The following is a 19,048-nucleotide window of genomic DNA, read 5'->3' on the forward strand; positions in this document are numbered from 1 at the left end:
TTAGGGTAGCTCAGGGCAAAACCAAAACATAATCCAGTGTTTGCCTATGTGCTGCCTTAATGCTAAATTGTCTAGCATACAAGAATAATACATCTTAATAACTGCATGAACACCTGGGAGACAGAGCAGGAGGCTGTGCAGGCACAGCTCTCAGGCAACATATGCATTTGTTATGGAAATGCTTCTTGCTGTGCCTTTAGAGATGTGCAGGTGTAGTTAAAGAGAGGTGTTTTGATGACAGGCTTGGAGGGCACTGAGGGCTTCAGACATGGCTCTGCACTGAAAGCTTCATCCTAATTTGTGCTCTGAGATTTTTCTCTTTGGCAAGAACTAAAAAGAAATGTTGCTCTTGTTGCTAGGACTCACTGGAGACTTTTTTTTAGTGTGTTCTGCTCACTTATGAGTTATGCTGACATTTCTCCTATTTAATCTCTTATTTTTAATACTTACCTTTTAGGAAAAAAGTTCACAGAGAATAAGAGATTGGGCAAACCAAGCAATGGGTCGAGGAGCTTGTTCAAAGTTGGGTTAGAACTTTGTTTTTGCAGCCAGTAGTTCACTTCACAGCAACTGGATGTAATTGCTCTAAAACTTTGCCTCTGAAGATGTCTAAGCCTTATCTCTGTCTTTGCTCTCTGCAAGTGTCCCTTTCTTGAGATTAGTGCTAGAAACAGATTTAGTCATAGTTAAAATGCAGCTGGCAAGTGCAGCGTCGTCCTGATGCATTCAGTTCTCACTGTGTCCTCAGCTTCCTAAATCTTCATTTGAGCTTTTCTTGATGTGGCAGTGCCTTGCTAGCTTGTTTTGCTTGAATGTAACTCTGAGCTTTGAATCTGGAAGGGACAGGATGCCAGCATCTAGATTTAGATGTGTTTATCTTGACATCTCATGGGAAAATTCTGCCTGCATGCCACAAAGTGCTGCACAGTCCGTGGGTTTGTGCTCAGTAGAAGAGGGAATGCAAAAAATTAATCTGGGAGAATTCTTTCAAGATTTCCTCTGCTTTGAAGCCAGACACACCAAATGAAGAGAGAGAGATCTTCCATTTGGCTTCGCTGAGCCTTTGGGGCTGCCATTTTTGCTGACTCCGGCAGGAACGTGTGTGCATATCTGTTTCTGTTTGTACTGCAGAAGTCGTTCTGCACAGAGCCTGTGGTCAGATGGGCAGGAGAGGGCCGGGATACCTTTCTCTGGACAGCAGCTGTGGGTTTTTCTCTCCCTCTGACTTTGCTTTTCCTTCTGTGAAGAACAGCGCTTCTGCGGTGGGAAATCCCAGGCCATGGCAGCGTCTGTGTTTTGTTTCAGGCATCAGAGGGAGTTCCTGTGAAGTATTTTGATAACTTGGAGGAACTGATAGAATTTTACAAGAAAGAGAACATGGGTCTGGTGTGGCATCTCAAATACCCTGTGCCACGAGAAGAGGAAGAGGCTGCCGATGACCCAGAGGAGGATGCTGGTAAGAAACCCACACTGTCGCTGGCTGAGGCCAAGCCCTGACACTTGCTCTAGTCTAGCTTTGTACGGAGGCAGATGCACAATAAAGAGGTGTGACTGACCAACTATTATATATGAAATGTCACTTGGATCGTTCCTGGGATTTTTCCTAGGTCATCCCTTGGATCGGTCATTGTTCTCCATATCCCAGGGGATGGTATGCCCACAGAGCCATCCTTCCTGTCCTTTCTGGAGTCTGTCTGGAAATGATGTGCACCGCAACAAAACTTGTCTGTCAGACGCAGTCCCTGTGACAGGCAATCAGCACTAAAGCAGATTGATGTGCCTGTGTACATTTGTACGAACCAATGGTTCTCTGGAGCTGGAAAATTTTGCCTTGGATATCTTCTGAAGAAACAGAACAAAATTTTGCAAAGCTGCTTGGGAAAGATGTTCCTGTTTTTTTTGGCCAGCTGCACTAAATCTCCTGCTCTCAGAGTGGGGGAGGGAACTGCAGCAAAAATAATACAGAGAGGAGAGCAGCAGGGAATGAAGTTCTAGCCAAGACTAAGAGCCTTTAAATGAAGAGATACTGGCACTTGGGTTGGGCCGCTTATGGGCAGATTTTAATTTTTTAAGACCCTTTGGTGTCATTCTTCTGGAACCACATGGGGCTCCCAGATGTCAGTCGTCTCACACACAGAGTTGCAGAGATGCCTCTGTCTGCAGATGGCTCAGCCATGCTGCTGCTCATTGCTGTGGTGGCTCTGCACAGGAGCAATGGGTCAGTTGTTTGATGGTGTGACGTTTTTTAATAATGACAATCCCACCATTAGGAAATAACCAAACTAAAGCTCACAACTCAACCAGCTACACATGCATGACAAAATGCTGGAGCAGTAGGTGTGAGAAGAAAGTCAGCCATGGTTGGGATAAATGGAGAGGAACCCACTCCTCTCCCGGGAGATGGAGGAGTAGTGTGCTGAGCAGCAGGATGACAGCAATGTGAGAGGGCAGGAAAACAGTTTGCAATTTCCACTCGATGATGGCAAAGCAGAGTACTCAGCCCCTTTGTATTAGATTATGTTTTCTCCGTTCATGTTTGCTTACTTTAGCTGTCCACTTCTTTCCATTAGCAGCTTCTGGTGCTCACTCCATCATGCCCCAGCAGCACACCTCCAAAATAATGGCAGCAATGGTAATGGATGGGTACAGCTGTGTTTTTCAAGCATTATGTTCAAAATAACTGATTAGCCTTCGTAGCTGCTCTGCAGTTGGGACAATCACAGTGAGGCTGGGACAATGGATGAGGCTGTATTGCGAGGCAGAACACGTGCTGGCTGTGCACGAGGTGGTGTTGGCCTCACGCCACTGACACCCCTGAGAATAGAACTGGGCCAGTATTGAGCCCTGAGCTTTCCAGCAGTGAAACTAGAGGCCTTTCAGAAGGGATGATTTTTGCAGCGACTGCCTCTGTGGTGCAGACTCTGCCCTGCCTGTGAGAGAGCGGGACAAGGTTGCATTGCTGTTTTGGGGTGACTGTGCCTGTCCCTTCCTCCTGACAGACCAGGTACCCACGCCTCCCATCCTGCCTCCACGCAACATTCTCATGGCAATGCCAGGCAGTGAGACAAAGGACGTGCCTTCTCTCCCTGAAAACTCCAGAGTGGCAGATGTCAACAAGCTGTCCCTTTCCGAGACACTACTCCAGCGACTACAGTACCAGGACACAAGCAGGTGAGGCTGGCGAGCCACGGAGCAGCAGAAACAGCCCTCTGTCCAGCACTGAGCTGTGTGGGGTCTCTCTCTGGGGCAGGTGGGGATGTATTCAACTTAGCCAAGCTAGTCTTTATTTATACTACCTCATGGAGGACAGAGAGGTGTGGTGTGTTGCCCACACCTTATGGTCAAGCCATCATCTAGAAAAAGTACTTTTCTTGAGTATTAAAATCAACAATGGACTTTGGTTTTGAATATAAAGTACAGTAATATCTTATAGAACTTATCTTAGAGAACTCAGTGCAGTAGCTATGTGCCTAAGCTACAGATTTTATCAGGAACCACCAGCCAGTCCTCAAAAAGAACAAGCTGGTGTGTGGATTTCCAGGTACTCAGTACTGATTTGCTCCAGCTACAGGTCTGACTCACATTGTCCCATATGCTGTGTCAAACCTGGGCATCCACTGAAGCCTTAGAGGAAGCTGTATGACATTTGATGGTCGGATCTGCAAAATTAAAAAATAAATGAATAAATCAGAAGGCATGCCTGTGGGCAGGGCAGTGGGAGGCTGAGCGAGCAAGCAGTCACAGTGCATGGCAGCACCAGTCCTGCTGTGATCGCCCAGCAGCAGCTTGCTAACTGGGAGAAACCCAGTTTTGGTCGACTGCCTGCATCATTTCATCTGCTGAGCAGCCAGCTGGGCTTTCTGCTTCTGTCACGGCATGGGACAGCACATACAGACTGCTTGGACCCACTGGAGTCCACAGAGGCAGGGAGGAGGGGAGCGTCCCGCTCAGCTCTGCAGTCTCAGCACCCCTTGAGACTGTTTCGGACTGTTTGGAATAAAACCTTCCGAGTGGGATGTGATGAGGTGAAAGGGGGTCTTCATCTCCCCCACAGGGCCCATGTTGCTGTTAGCTGTCTCACAGCAGCCTGGTTTCACATACCTGTGGTCTGCCTGTGGCTCTGGCAAAGCCAGGCATCACAAGAGCTCCCCTGGTGCAGGAGCTCAGTATCAGGCAGGAGAAAATCTAGGTGTGAAGGGCAGAGAGAAGGTGGCAGCACCTTCTGATGGTGGGAGATCCACAGTCCAATTCAGAGAATTGCATATTTACACTGAAATCCACTGCAAGCTGCCCCCATCTGTCTGCACTGGCAGTGGAGATTTATTAAAAAAGAAACAATAAATCTGCCTAATATTCGGGAGCAGAGAGCTGGCTTTTGATGTGTGCGTCTCCTTCACAGTGTCTCTGACGAGCACCTTAAACTCATCCAGGATTACCTGCGAGTTCACATCATCAGTGACTTAGAGATGGTGCAGACCAGTTCGAGCAATCTTCCCCAGCTGAAGAAGTTGCTGACGCTTCTTTGCAAAGGACTCTTCAGGTAATTACAGGCTGATTTTCAGAGATAACAGTGTAATGCTGTAACAGCGTAGTTTAATATAGGTGCTGTATGCATGCATTCAAAACTTGCATTTCCGGCAAGCGAATCTACTTATCCTCAAAAACATTACATGTGGATCTCATGACCTGTAATTCTGGTCAAAAGATGTGCACTCTACTTAAAAGACACAGCTATGAGAGTGAGGCTTACCTGTAGGTGGTTTCAGTTGGTGGAGGTGGTTTTTTTTTTATTTTCTTTAGAAAGAAAACAAAGCAAAAAAATGCACTAGTACCGATTAACTACATAATTTGGTAATGCATAAATGACACCCACAGGATTGTCAAGCACAAATCATTTCTGGAAATAAACACATATTGGTGTTTAGCTGTGTTTGAAGCGCTGATTTCTCTTCCCATGAAAGCACTCTGAACCAAGAACAATCCCACTGGTGTCAATGAGGTCCAGCTCAGATGTGAAGAGAAACAAGCCCAGACCCTACAGATGTACCTTTCCTATTTATAGCCCTTCCAGGCCCCACATAGGATAACTCCAATAGGGAACTAAAACCTTGCGGAGCTCCCTGTGTTTTTTCTTGTGGAAAGATGTGATTTCCCCTCTGTGCCACCTGTAAGCAAACAAGATTAGCGCACGCCGTTGCAAAGACCTTAAAGAAGGCAGTCTGTGGCAGAGTGCCCACTTCCTATTTGTGCCTGTTGCTTACAGTATCTTCCTCCCCAGTGCATTGAGAAGGGAGGCTGGTAGTGGTACTGTGCCGGCCCCGGGCTCACAGAGCTCACCAAAGCTACGACAGAGCTAAAATGAGGGGTGGATGCTGCTGATTGCTTAGCATCAACCTGTGCATTGAAGGCAGAGGGTGAGCGATGTTCTCAGCTGTGAGAGACCACAGTTACTGCCCTGAGGCTGCGGGCACAGTGCACATTTTACCAGGGAAAGGGTGAGGTGTAAGCAGCCCTGCTGCTGCCAGAAGCCAACCACCCACAGTAGAGCCCCAGCAGGACTGCGGGTCAGTCATGCAGAGAGATGCACTTCTTCTGCACCCTGCGTGAGGGTTCTGCTTCTCCACGCCCACAGAGGGGGAGACCCAGGTGGCCAGCTAAGAATAAATCTGTACGATAGAAACCAAAATCAAATGAAATTACAAGTGAGAGTTTTGTGTTACCAAAATACCTCCAGTGCCACTGTTCTGCTGATGGCTGGCTTTTTCCATTCCCAACTTCTTATTCTTTTTGACCTCATCTGGGTTTCATAACCCTGTTCCTTGTAAATGTGTATGGGATGGCAAGAAAGAAAGAGAAGCAGCTGGTCTGCAGTCCTCTCAATTGCCAGAACAACTTTTCCATTTCCGGATCTTCTGTGGGATTTCTTCATGACTGGACTTCAGGAAGCATCATCCTCGGACAGACCTGGGGCACTTCTACAGGTGGAGCACAGGGGCACAACAACTCACAGGCACAGTGAAGGGCAAGCAGTATTTTCCCCCCAGTTCTGCCTTATTTCTGTCAGACGCAGCTGCCTTCTCTGCTTTCTTTTCCATGAAGGTCTGCCAAGTACAGCAGTTTCAGAGAGATCTCTCTGAGGAACACCTCCCCTGCTCTTCCAATTGTGAATCCGTCCCACCCAGCCAAACTACTTGGTTGGCCTGAGTTGTCCAGTTGTTGTTACTCTTTTCTGCAGAAACACTGAGGTTGGCTGGGGTTTTATGTTCCTTCCCTCATCAGGCTTCTGAACTGCCATTCAATCAGTGGCATTGCCTGATTTTAGTTTTTGTTTATCTCAGCTTTCTCCAGGGATTCCAGCTGGAGGTATTGGTAATTCCTATATTGCTGGGCTGTGTCCTCTTTTCCCTTAATAATAATGTTCAATTTCATTATTTTCACAATATTTGGGGCTTGGTTGGAAAAAAAATACAGTTGTCACAACTTGAGCCCTTTCTATGAAGTTTAAGCTGCTTTCCATTTCCTGGTGCTGCTGAGCCAGGCTGATTTGTTGTAAATCTTTATCTCTTTCTTTCTTTCTTTTTTTTCTTTTTCAATGCTGTATTCTGGTCTCTTCCAGCTTTCCAGAGTCCAGCACATAAAACCTGCACTCAGCTGGGTTACAGCAGACCAGGGATACTCTGTTTATTCTTCCCCACTGGGTGTTGTCCACGTGGGGCATTTAAGGCAGCTTTTCAAGCACTGGTCATTCCGGCATTGGTACAGTTGTTATGTGGACACACAGGCTTCTGGCACCTCAATAAAGATGACGGCGTATATTTTCTTTACACTATTAAGAGTAGAAAACAAAAGTGCCATTCAAACCACTTTGTGGTTTTAAGTTTGAACGCCTGCAGAGGCTCTTCCCCCAGGCTGACACCCATGCGACACACCGCGGTGTACAGTAAAGAGAGGGCAATGTTCCCATGAGAAATCTTTGCTGAACTGGTTCGAGCGACTGCTGCTCTCTGTTTTTGAGAGATGGGCCCTATGTCCTGGCCTCTGGGTCGCAGTACATATCCTGTCTTTCTTTTCAAACTGAATTTAACCTAACACTCCAGCAACTGCCTGCTGCCTCATGAGCCTGACTCTGTGGCCACAGAAATCAATGGGAATTGTGGCTTTAGACCCAGAGCCATTGGCAGTGCCATGGGCTCCAGCTGATGCAAAGCTGAATATTGGTGTTGCAGGACTAGTTTTAGCAGATTCACATTCCTAAATGTGCCTTCTTTGTGCCCTGTGGCAACGTCTTCCCCACTGAAATTTCAAAGTTGAGTGCTTAGTAGGCAATTAATCATCCATGGCTCAGCACCTTGGCAAGCATCTAATCTGCAGGCAGATGTACTTTCAATTTGGAGCACTTTCCCCAACAAACATGGAGTAAAATCCAGTCTATGCAGACTTAGGAAAGTGAGGGAAATCATTAATATCCACAGTTGACTGGGCTTGGTGAAGGCATCCCAGTACTGCTCCCACCATCCCCTTCCTTTTGACCTGCACTCCTTGCGTGCTTTTTCTGTGATAACTCTTGTCATTATTGGACCACAGCTTCTGTGCCAAATTCAGCACTTTGACAAATGAGCATCCTGTGGAATACAGCTGGAAACACTGAAGGAATCTCACTGTAACCCATGAGAGGTTCCCAGGCCTGGCCTCTCTGTGTCATGTGAGCTGAAAAATCTGAAAAAATTAGTTTCTTCTTTGCCAGTGTCCTGTGCAACAACTCTGCTAAACGAAGCTTCTCCTGCCGGGACATCCACGGGCTCCAAACATTGCTGGGCTTTGAGGTTTTGGAGTGGAAATATCATTTGACGTTGTTGTGTAAAATGCTGATTGTCCTCTGGTTTGGCCCAGACTGGGATGTCTTCCCAGACAGACATGAAAAGTTTCCATCTCAGCAGTTAAACCAGAGGAACAGCCCATGCCCAGCTGTGGCAAGGCAGAGTTGGATGCCCAGCTTCAGATGGCCTTCATCAGCAGTATCACTGGGGCAGCTGAGAAGGGCTTTCCTCACCCATCCCAGTGGGCAATGAACAGTGTGGGGCAGGAGCCTGGCAGCTGCTGAGGGCAGGCCTGGTGTGAGCATGTGCCTCTGCAGCTCTGTGTAAAGAGACTGGTGCTAACCGAGCTGGAGACCTGACTGCAGCCTTTGGCCTCTGCCACCTCTCTGTTCCCAGTGAAGCCTCCCGGACCCTCCCGTCTCTGGAGTCCATCCAGAAGGTGTTTGAGCAGCAGCTGCACCCTGGCATCCATCAGCGCTCGCAGGTAAGCTGGCTGGAAGGTGGGAGATGAGAACAGAGGCATACAGGCGGCTGGCCCCCGGGGAGAGGGAGGGCTCTGATTTCCCAGCAATGCTTTGGTGGGTTTTTGGTGATGAGACACAACCTACATTGTCTTTAGCCTCATGCTAGCTGCAATGCAGAGGGCACATGGTGAGTTACACCCCACAGTTTCACTTATCCCATAGTCTCCTCAGCCTGCTTCCCTTCCTGTCCCAGAAGAAAGTGCAGCATGCTGCCTGAGGACCTTCTGTCTCCCCGTCCTCCCTCAGTCTGTGGGCTAGGACTGCACCTTTGTCTTTCCACACACTTCATTCCAGGATGTTTGACTGCCAAATCACTCTCGCTCAAAGCCTACCTAAGTCCCATGACCTTGCTCTCCCCACCAGTAACCTAGAAATACAAAAGTCCAGGACTGAGCCCTGGACCTGGTCATGCAAACCTGCCTCCAAGCCGACTCCCTTGGATGTCCATGCCTGTAGCCTATAGACAAGGTTTGCAAATTTGCCATTCAGCGCTGCCATACGTCTGCACGTTCAGCCAAACACGGTGCCTTTGTGCTGCTCGTTACAAATAAGAGACTTCCAGGCAATGCTCTGTGGGTTTGGTAATTATACATCCCTCTCTTTTTGTTTCTGTGTTGTGGTTATCAGATGCTTGGTGAAGCCAGTCCAGTCAATATTGTACTGAAACTCAATCAGCTCATTTCATTGCTGTCTTCCATTGAAGAAAAGGTAGAGTGTTTTACAGCTATTTTACACTATTTTCTTGTCATCTGTTGCCTCTATTTATGCATCTCATGTGTCTCTGGCTCCTCATCGGTGCAATCCTGTGCCAGAGTAAGCTTTCTCTGCTCCGACTTCCTTGCCCTTGGTGTAGTGTACAACTCAGTACACACAGGTTCTTTTCCAGGTGAAAACACTGTTGATTGAGGGTCCTGATTCAACACACCGGCGTTCCCTCATTCCCCCTGTAACTTTTGAGGTAAACATTCTTCTTGAACAATGCTGATCAGAATGTAGAGGGACAGCCATGCAGATTTATGTCAGAATCTCAGCTTCTGTGCTGTGCTGCCTCAGAGATAACACAGCTATTCCTGGATGTTGTTTAGCACCATGCAAATGCTTAAGAGATAACTAGTGGGATTGGCATAATGATATACGTGTCTATGAATTCAGGCAAATGTTGCATTTTGTAATACATGTGACTGGAGTGTATAAGATTGCTTATGACAAATATCTGTTTTTGGATAGGTGAAAGCCGATTCTCTGGGAATTTTCTCAAAAATACATCTCAAGGTTGACGTGGAAATGGGAAAACTGGTTATCAAGAGAGCTAAGGATGGTCCAGAAGACAAATTTTATACCCATAAGAAAAGTAAGACACTTAAGGTCACAAATGTGGGACTAGATGCTTGGTCCCATGGATGATCAAGGATGGGCAAGAAGACAGGAATCTCTGCCTGGCCCTGGGTGCTGTGTGAGCTCCAGGCAGACCAGGCTACCTGTCCCCAGAGCAGCCTGCAGACAGCAGGAACTCAACACTGGTGTAACCAGCTTTCACAGACTGTTTTAAAGGGCAGTCTGCCTGGCATCCTGGTCTAAAAGAAGACAGCAAGAGCAGGTTTTGATGGAAGACTGATTACCCTTAGAGCAGGTTGCAATAGAACAATTTTCTACTGAAAAGCAGTATTGCTGGAAAGAAACATGCTGCATGAACATGTTGACTCCTGTGATAATTTTTGATGGTAAAAAGCCAGATACTCAGTTTCAGTACCACAGTACAGTGAATTTTCCCTTGAATTTTGTTTTTATATGTGAATCAATATCTTTACCAATGAGCAATGCCAGTTTGGTCTGTGAAGGCCCAAGTCAAACAACTTCCCTGTGCTTCTGATGTTTCTAGACAGACAGCTCTTTGAAGATTCCTATCGATTTTTTCTTCATACCCCACTGTTCCCTGAACAGCACTGCCAAAACCAGTAGGATTTATCAAAGAGAAAACTATGCCCTTGGGCTCTCCCCAGTATAGAAAATCTCTCTGTTGCTGGCAATGACTGACAAGATTAGCTTTCATGTACAGTTTTCTCCAGCTCGTGTTCATAATTACCTAGTTGCTATTTTAGATGGGGATTATTCACCTTTACCATCAAATGGTATTCTACCTCCTCGTTGCCAGATGGGGAAAGAATATATGTAGGCAGAGAGATTGTCTGCGGGAAGCCAAGGCTCCACATCAGACTACAGGGCTCAGTATGGACAAGAGCTCCAGGCAGGAGGAATCTGGGGGCTCCACTTCAAGGGCAAGGTCCATTCCTGTAGGGAACAAGATTAAGCAACATTAAAATGTAGTTAGGCAGGACAAAGTCAGCCCTAAACATAAAAGACCATGTAAGTCCTGAGTCTTGGTCTGAGTCTTAGTTTCAGTGGGATTCTAGCTTCAGTGATCACAGCTCATGCCATCCAGTCTCTGTTTAGTCTTGCAGCTTATCAAGTCTCAGAAGGTCCCCAACAAACTGGTCATCGTGCTGGAAACAGAAAAAGAAAAAACACAGAGGAAGGAATATGTTTTTTCTGATTCCAAGGTAAAAACACAGTGTTTCTTTCTTGTCAGCCTAGCTCAAGTCTGTGGGGGGGAAGGTACAAAGGGCATTCTTTATCAGTAAAAGAGACCGATGAAGGATGGTAGTTGGCTTGGCAAAAATGAAATTTCTTCTTTGTTCTGGACGCATACAGAAAATGGAAAAATGGACACTGTACAGGGAGATAGTGGAGAGGGCAAACATGCCTTGGGGATGTCACTGAGGCAGGAGCAGAACAGAGAATCAGCAAGCAGTGAGAGAGACAAAGAAGAGTCTGACTTTCTGCAGCTACAGTGAGGTTTTTAGAAACAAACAAGAGGGAAGCCTAGGCTTCCTTCTGGCCAGCTCAGCACTCCTTAAAGTAATGAACAAGCTAAGAGCCTTAGAAAGTACCACAGGAAGGACAGCCTCTTTGAAGGTTTCAGGATGGCAGGAGGTAATCTGCCCTTCAACTGTGCTGGGAGTTTCCTGGCTCAGCTGGTTTTTCAGGAGGTTGTATACTTGGAGTTACACATCCTATTAATTGTCTCTGCTCCTCCCTGTCTAGAAGAGAGAAGGGTTCTGCCAGCTTCTGCAGCAGATGAAGAATAAACACTCTGAGCAACCAGAGCCTGATATGATCACTGTCTTCATTGGGACCTGGAATATGGGTATGGGCTCCCCTCTGACATGGACACTCCTTCAGACTTTTACCAAAATGTCCTGTGCTCTCCTGCCACGACAGTTTCAGATACTGTGTTCAATAGCAGATCCATACGTCAGGGTCTTCCAGTGAGACAGAAAGAGAGGAAGCTTATCTGAAGGCTTATTCTTGCATGTGGTTTGACACTTTTCATGGTTCCAGTCACATAAATCTGGCTGTGATGGGTGCTGAAGGATTCCTCTGATGATAGGAAATCGTGGCTTGCACAAAGCTGGTGCAGCAGTCCATGCCATCATCTGTCCTGCTGAAAGGCCAGGAGCACATCCAATAACTGCATGCCACCTGACTAGGGACTGCTTGTGTAAAGCCTGGAGAGCAAGTGGAGTATCTGTGATGTTTAGAGAACAGGTGGAGGGTGTAGTTGAGGACAGTGGAATTTAAGTTATTTTTCCCATCTGTGGAGACAAATCCTTTCCAATGTTGTGAGCTGAGCTGTTTGAGCTCATTCACAGTTAACGGGTAAGGTGAAGGCAGGGCAAGAGAGCAGCCCCCAGCCCTCATGCTCAGCTAACCTCGGCCTTGGTGAGCTAATGAAACAAGGAAGATAGTCAAAGCAGAGCCTCTCCTTCTCACAGTGTCTGGTGGGGTCAACATCTTTGTCACCTTAGAATATGGCTGATAAGAAACTGGTACTGGACAAAGCAAGTGTGAAGCTTATAATTTCTGTCCCCTTGTGTGTATTAATGAGTTTTCTGTGTCCTGGGTTTGGCTGAACATACACTGACTGACTTTGGTGTTTGATTTGTTAATAAAAGGCGCTGCTCCTCCCCCAAAGAAGATCACCTCCTGGTTTCTCTCCAAGGGGCAGGGGAAAACCCGAGATGACACTGCTGACTACATTCCTCATGACATCTATGTCATTGGCACTCAGGAGGATCCCCAAGGAGAGAAGGAATGGCTGGAGACCCTGAGGCAATCCCTGCAGGAAATCACCAGCATCAGCTTCAAAGTGGTGAGGAGTTATTCTAGTCATCGCACATAGCTCAGGCATACGAGGAGAGCACATGTTGTGCCAATAAGAGAGACAGAAGAATAAATAGTGTTTTGCCTACGCTTCCTCCCCCTCACTCCCCTTATTGTCATCACATTTGGCTGAGGGAGAGCAAACTGAATCTGTCTGTGGACTCCACAACATCCTCTCCTGGAGCTGGCTGAAGGATGTGTTGCTCCAGAGAGTGCCCCTCAGACCAAAAGAACCTTGTCCTGTGGCTGCCAGCCTGCCAGCAAGGGGCAGCTGCTGAGCACTGGAGTCAAGTGGTGGTAGTGTTTTGACCTTCGTAAGGAAGGAGTCTAGAACATTCTGAGCCAGCTGTAGCCTGGATCTCACCCCTGGCTGTTGCACTTCCAAACCAGGATGTAACAGCGCATAGGCACAGTCATTAAAAAAAACAAACACAAACCTTTAAGCCTTATTGAGACCAGGTTCGGACATTTCTTAGTGTCAGAAATGTTAAGAAACACATCTAAATGTACCTGGAAGGCCAAAGGAGAGCGAGTCTTTTATTTATAACTGTTATGGTGATTGGGAAACTGTATTTTGTGCAAGCAAGGCAATTCAAAGATTAACTAGAAAATAGCAGTAGAAAATATCTAGGCCCTTCCTCCCACCTTTGATTAGATAACTGAGTGACAGATTCCAAGCACAGGAAGAAAGTCCTTGCAGGAAAGTGCTAGAGAAGGAGTCAAGAAGGCTGCAGCTACAGCACAGCTTGCAGTTCTGCGCAGAAATGTAACCCCTGACCTTCCCATCCCTGCAGATAGCAATCCATACCCTCTGGAATATCAGGATTGTCGTACTGGCCAAGCCAGAACATGAGAACCGGATCAGCCACATCTGCACAGACAACGTGAAGACAGGCATTGCAAACACGCTGGGTAAGGAGCAGACCCGGCTAGCCCCAAGGGCTGACACCTGCTCAGTCTGTGCCAGTCCCATCCTTAAGACAGAACAGCTCTTTCTGCACAAGATTCCTTTGAGCACATTTCTGGGACTTTCGTGTTACTGAGGTTATAGCCCGCCAGTGCTGATTTTATCTTACCTCGTAAGAGAGGAAATCTCTTCGTGCGTATACCCTAGCTTATATATTCCCAGAAAATGCCTTTGGCCACTATATTGCTCTTTTTTGGGTTTCACAAGGAAATTGCACTTCTTTCACTTCAACTAATGTTTTTTCATATCCTCCAGAAAAATTGTTACCACGCTGTATTCAGCATCTACTAATTCTTTCTGTGCTGATTAAGTCAATTGACGTCTCCATCCTTCACTTCACTTAAGAAGTGCTCGGTGTCTTTTTATCTTTGCTAGACTCAGTCTGGAGGTGGATTGATTTCTTGTTGTTTTTGGCTTATCTTTTTTCCAGGTAATAAAGGAGCAGTGGGGGTGTCATTCATGTTTAATGGAACCTCCTTTGGATTTGTTAACAGCCATCTGACTTCAGGAAGCGAAAAGAAACACAGGTGAAACATGTCCTCCTCCCTCCCAAACAGGTGTTGAGCCATTTGGTGAGGTTGTCTCAGCCACGTCTGGAAGGAGGGCCCACCAGACAGCTGCAGGCGTGTCTTGTGGACCCTAAAAATGCGTTAAATGTAGGCAGACCATTCCCATCCAGGAATAATGTGCTGAAGGGAGCTGTCTCCTCACTGTAGGAAATCCTGTGAGCACAGGAGCTGGGCTGGACCCTGGGGCACAGCTGAGAAAGATCCTGTTAGGCAGAACGCGCTGTGAGGAATACAAGGAATTATCTCCATGGTGGCTAATTCTCTGTGCTGAGCCGTGAAATGAATCTCCATGGTCTCTATGCAGCACAAGGCTGGAAGGCAGAGATCTTGACTTTGGTGGGAGTTCTGTGCCCATGCTGGGAAGAGCTGGAGCAGACAGAAGGAATGGTCTTGAAGCAAAGAGGAGTTGAAATGAAGAAGTTGGCTTTGCCATCTTTTGTGGTGTAGGACCCAGGAAACAGATGGTGTGGGATTTCTGCACTGAGTCTTTGCCACCGATGGAGTTAACTTCTATGAAAGAGTTCCACAGTGCCTGGAATAGCTGCCAAAATTGAGTTGTGTGTTTGCTGCTGAAAGCAGAAGGCAACAATCTAATGGTGGGTTTCTAGGGCATGCAGTTCAAAAAAGCACAGCCCCAGAAGGCAACAAAAGTGGCTTTGGAACAGCTTTTGACCCTTTTGATTCAGATGGAAACAGTCTGACACCCAAGGCAGAGCAGTCGGGAGTTGCTGTGTATGCCCCTGCCCTTCTGTCCCCCAGCTCCCCTGTCCCCAAGGTGTAGAGTGAGGGAGGGATGGCAAGTGCTCTGCTTCAGATCTGCTCTTCTCTGGATGCTGAGCCAGATCAGTTTCTGCCTGGCAAAGCGGCAGCTTCTGCCAGCCCAGGCATTTAGAAATTGCATGGCAATTTAGGATGTCAGGCAGATGTTTCTTGTCTTGACAGACGCAACCAGAACTACACGAGCATCCTGCGCTTCCTGACGCTGGGAGATAAGAAACTGAGTCCGTTTAACATCACTCATCGCTTTACTCATCTCTTCTGGCTGGGAGACCTGAACTACCGCGTAGAGCAGCCCCCAACGGTTAGGGACTGCTCAGATCCCTGGGAAGACAAAACATGATGTTGCTATAGAAGCACTCTCTTTTTCTAATCTAGAGAAACATGACTTAAAAAGTGGTGGAAAAAGGGGAGGCAGAAGGGATTCCCTAGGTACAATGTGACACCAGTTGAGGAAGAGTAAGGAAATCCCCTTTGGCCTCTCCAATGATAAATGGACTCAGGGTGTACCCAGGAATGCCACCTGACGCTGCTACTCCAGTTTTGCTTCCACAAACCTCCAGCGCTCCACTCCCTGTGTGAATGAGCATCTGTCTCTGAAGGGCTAGATGCAGAGTCTGCCTTTCTGTTCTGTTTGATTAGCTTTAAGTGGCTCATAACAGAGGCTCAGAAACGGGCTAGCCATAGTATACACAGGTCAGGCTTCAGTGAGCAGAAAACAACAGTGAGTTCAGTGCTGGTGTGAAGCTGACAGTCCGTGTGTGCATGTTCGCATAGTGGACACGTGAACATTTTAATGCCAGTTTTGACAGAGAAATGCCCAACCACATAGCAAAGGTTGGGGCTTTCCAGTAAATGGAAAGTGGGGAGGTGATGAGCTGTATGGCTCTGTGAAACTGCTCAGGAGCATTTGCTGGCTTACCCATGAGGGAGTATTTCAGAGAAGGTCTTGCATCATCTGCAGCTCTGCTGTTTCCCTGTTGGCAGGAAGCAGAGAATATTATCCAGAAGATCAGGCAGCAGCAATATCCGGAGCTGCTGGCTTTTGACCAGCTTCTCATAGAGAGAAAGGACCACAAGGTGTTCCTGCAGTTTGGTAAGGCCCTAGTTCAGCAGCAGGTTCCTCTCCCATTCCCAGTACCTTCCTCTGCTGGAGCCAGTGTGGGGCATGCAGGCAATGCCTGCCCTGCCCCATGGGGGTTCTCAATAGGCCAGGCTGTAACACAGCTGTCTCTCTGTCTTAGAGGAAGAAGAGATTACTTTTGCTCCCACCTACCGTTTTGAAAGAGGGACCCGAGAGAAGTACGCTTACACCAAGCAAAAAGCGACAGGGGTAAGTGAAATCTGGTTTCCCTTCTGAAGTATATAGCAGAGCTGGGAAAGTAACTCCTACTGAACAAAGTGACCTAAACCAATCTCTCCATTTTTTGCACTCAGATCTTTTTGAAAGGACAATCCAGACAAAAAGATTTGACGCAAATGTTTAGCGTTTGGGCAAGTGAATTTCTTTTCTTTTGTGAAAATGTCCTTTCACTTCTTCTTGACATCAGTTCTCCCTTGGTTTGTTTGCAGATGAAGTACAATTTGCCATCCTGGTGTGATCGAGTGCTCTGGAAATCATACCCCATGGTGCACGTTGTGTGTCAGTCCTATGGTGGGTAGATAACAGCTTGTAGATAGCAAAGCAATAAGTCTGAAATGGAAATGATTCAGAGCAGAATCTGTAGGAATCTCCCAGTGCTGCCAGGCACTCAGCACAGAGGGACCTGATGTTAATCCAGACAGACTGGGGCCAAATCTCTTTGCCTGTAACCTTTGGAGGTTAAGAAGTAGTTCTGTTATACTTTTATATGCAGAATGCCAGTCACGCAACTGCAGTTGTCCATCTTTAGGCTACAATGTAGGATCCCTTTACACCAGTTATTTCTTGGCAACAATGACTGCACTTTCCCTGTGTGGTTTCCACCAGGAGCTCTTTACTCCGTGGTGCCAGCGGGACAGACCCTTTATCCAGTCTGCAGAGCTGGACCTGCAAACTTCTATCAGTTCACGATCCAGAAGAACTGTGCGGTACCAAATGCTTGCCTGTTCCCTTTCTTGCTGAGAAGCTTCAGTAAAGTCTGGTGTAGGGAAGAGGGAAACATGCAAGACCTGTTTAAAAAAGATCTAGATACTAGTTCCTGAAATTTCATTGACTATATGTAGTTCTAAATATGTGGGTATGAAGTTGTTGATTTCTGATGTATGGGATTGGAATGAGGGCTGTAGACATCTCCTAGGGGATGAGCTGAGCTGATCTGATCACAGAGCCTCTGCTGATGCGATGTGTTGTTAAATAAGCACCTCTGTGAGGATGGCATCTGGCTATTCCCCGTTCTGCTCAATGAGCTGGGCTTGCTGGAACTTGGAATGTGCTTAGACAGTGCCTAGACATTGCTCACCCCACTGCTAATCTTGGGCCGTAACAGCCATGTGTTCCTGTGTGATTTCAGAACTGTGCACCTTGCAGATGTAACCAAGAGCACTACAGGTGCTGTCTGTTTTGGGGAAACCTGTATTGGCAGCTGCTTGCAAAACGATACAGTAAAGTTTTGTTTATTAACCAAATCTTCACGTATTTTGACAAAAGCGTTACAGTCCTATGCACTAACATAAGATTATGTATAAACCTTTGACTAGAGGTAGGTAGCACAGCTCCACTTACGTTTTTCTGGAAAATTACCCAACAGCATTGCTACTGCAGTGATCCCACTGGGGCCGGGCAGAAGCGCAGGGCAGTAACCATCTCCCTTTCCTGTTGGCAGGCTGCACCACCGACATCACCACCAGTGATCACAGCCCTGTCTTTGCAACCTTCGAAGTGGGAGTCACTTCACAGTTTGTTTCAAAGAACGGTTAGTCAGACCGAGGGCACACGCACTGTGCTGCCTCGCATACATGTCTTCCTGGATATAAAATGCAACGAATCATTGATGTTTAAAGAGAAAGCTGATTCCTGAAGAGTACACTCAAAAATGCCCTCTCTCTATTTCCTGCTACTCATGTACTTATTTCTCTCCTCTTTCCTAGACTCCAAGTACATGAACACCCAAGGGGAGATAGAGTTCCTGCACTGCTCTGCTACCCTGAAGACCAAGTCTCAGACCAAATTCTACATTGAGTTTCACTCTAGCTGCTTAGAAAGTAAGGGTTTACCCATCCTTATTCTCTCTGTCAAGGTTCCCTGCCTGCTTGGGTTAATTTCCCTTCTTGTTTTGATCTGAATAAACAGCTGTGTAGGTCACTTGTTTCAATGCAAAAAAAAAAAAAAAAAAAAGGGATGTGCTAGAGATGCATTGTATTCTGTAAGTTATCCTAGACTCTCAGTCATACTTACACCTGTAATCCGTGCTCAAGACCTTTTGCCATTTCTTCCAGGTTGTCTGGCAATCCAATCATCTCTTCCTTGAAAAGAAACTGTTTTTCTTGCTTCTGCATGCAGAAATCTACTTGGCAAATGATTGCTTGATCTCTTAGCCATGCCTGCTCGAAGTGATCAGGTGCTTTCAAAATAAAGCACCTGCTTTGAGATAATAAAAATAATATGATTCTCATGGTCTGAAAAGAATAAATCAGAGAATCAGCTTAAAGAGAAAGGAAAAAAAGGTGTGATGGTTTTGTGACTGGGACTGTGTACCTACCAGGGCTACATATTTTGTCCTCTGTCCCCGTGCTGCAGTGCAGAGCTTCAGCTGTTTATGTAACACGAGCCTATATGCCTTTACTGTGTTTTTTTAAGTGATTCCCATCACAGGACTGCTCTTCTAAGTGGGACAGCGTGCCTTCAGTGTATGCTTCATCACTTTGTCGCATGTCAGAGAGCTGTGTCGAAGACAGTTCCATAAAAGATTATTTTTTGGCTGTATCAAAATTTGCATACATTTCTATGGAAACAGTGTATTGCAAATCTTAAATTAGAATTTCAAAAGTGTGCTATCTTGAGTGGCGTAGGAAGAGCTGTCATGTTCTTATCCTACAGCCCATGGATGCACCGAGCTTTTCAGTGCCAAGTTTAACTGTAAAATAGAACTCTGTAACGATGCCCCATTAAGACCACTTGTAAATTTACGGTGTAAACATTCAGCCAAAGTTCAAACCTTAAGCTTCTTAACACTTTTAAAACCTGTGCCCAAG

At 46.6% G+C, this 19,048-nt stretch overlaps 1 protein-coding gene across 3 annotated transcripts in view; it reads left to right on the forward strand.

The window, feature by feature from the left end:
• Positions 1-19,048, forward strand: part of INPP5D (inositol polyphosphate-5-phosphatase D) — a 48,600-nt gene that overhangs the window by 21,242 nt on the left and 8,310 nt on the right. For all 3 annotated transcript variants that reach the window (XM_021395327.1, XM_021395328.1, XM_021395329.1), the window contains exons 3-20: positions 1,306-1,456; positions 3,000-3,171; positions 4,400-4,540; positions 8,214-8,301; positions 8,969-9,049; positions 9,228-9,299; positions 9,569-9,692; positions 10,793-10,899; positions 11,444-11,546; positions 12,355-12,551; positions 13,357-13,474; positions 13,960-14,056; positions 15,041-15,179; positions 15,863-15,971; positions 16,120-16,208; positions 16,448-16,529; positions 17,680-17,769; positions 17,945-18,058. In XM_021395327.1, coding sequence (XP_021251002.1) covers positions 1,306-1,456; positions 3,000-3,171; positions 4,400-4,540; positions 8,214-8,301; positions 8,969-9,049; positions 9,228-9,299; positions 9,569-9,692; positions 10,793-10,899; positions 11,444-11,546; positions 12,355-12,551; positions 13,357-13,474; positions 13,960-14,056; positions 15,041-15,179; positions 15,863-15,971; positions 16,120-16,208; positions 16,448-16,529; positions 17,680-17,769; positions 17,945-18,058 — 2,074 coding nt within the window. The remainder of the gene's footprint in view (positions 1-1,305; positions 1,457-2,999; positions 3,172-4,399; positions 4,541-8,213; positions 8,302-8,968; positions 9,050-9,227; positions 9,300-9,568; positions 9,693-10,792; positions 10,900-11,443; positions 11,547-12,354; positions 12,552-13,356; positions 13,475-13,959; positions 14,057-15,040; positions 15,180-15,862; positions 15,972-16,119; positions 16,209-16,447; positions 16,530-17,679; positions 17,770-17,944; positions 18,059-19,048) is intronic.

Source organism: Numida meleagris, chromosome 4 (genome assembly GCF_002078875.1).
Source record: "Numida meleagris isolate 19003 breed g44 Domestic line chromosome 4, NumMel1.0, whole genome shotgun sequence".
Taxonomy (NCBI): Eukaryota; Metazoa; Chordata; class Aves; order Galliformes; family Numididae; genus Numida; species Numida meleagris.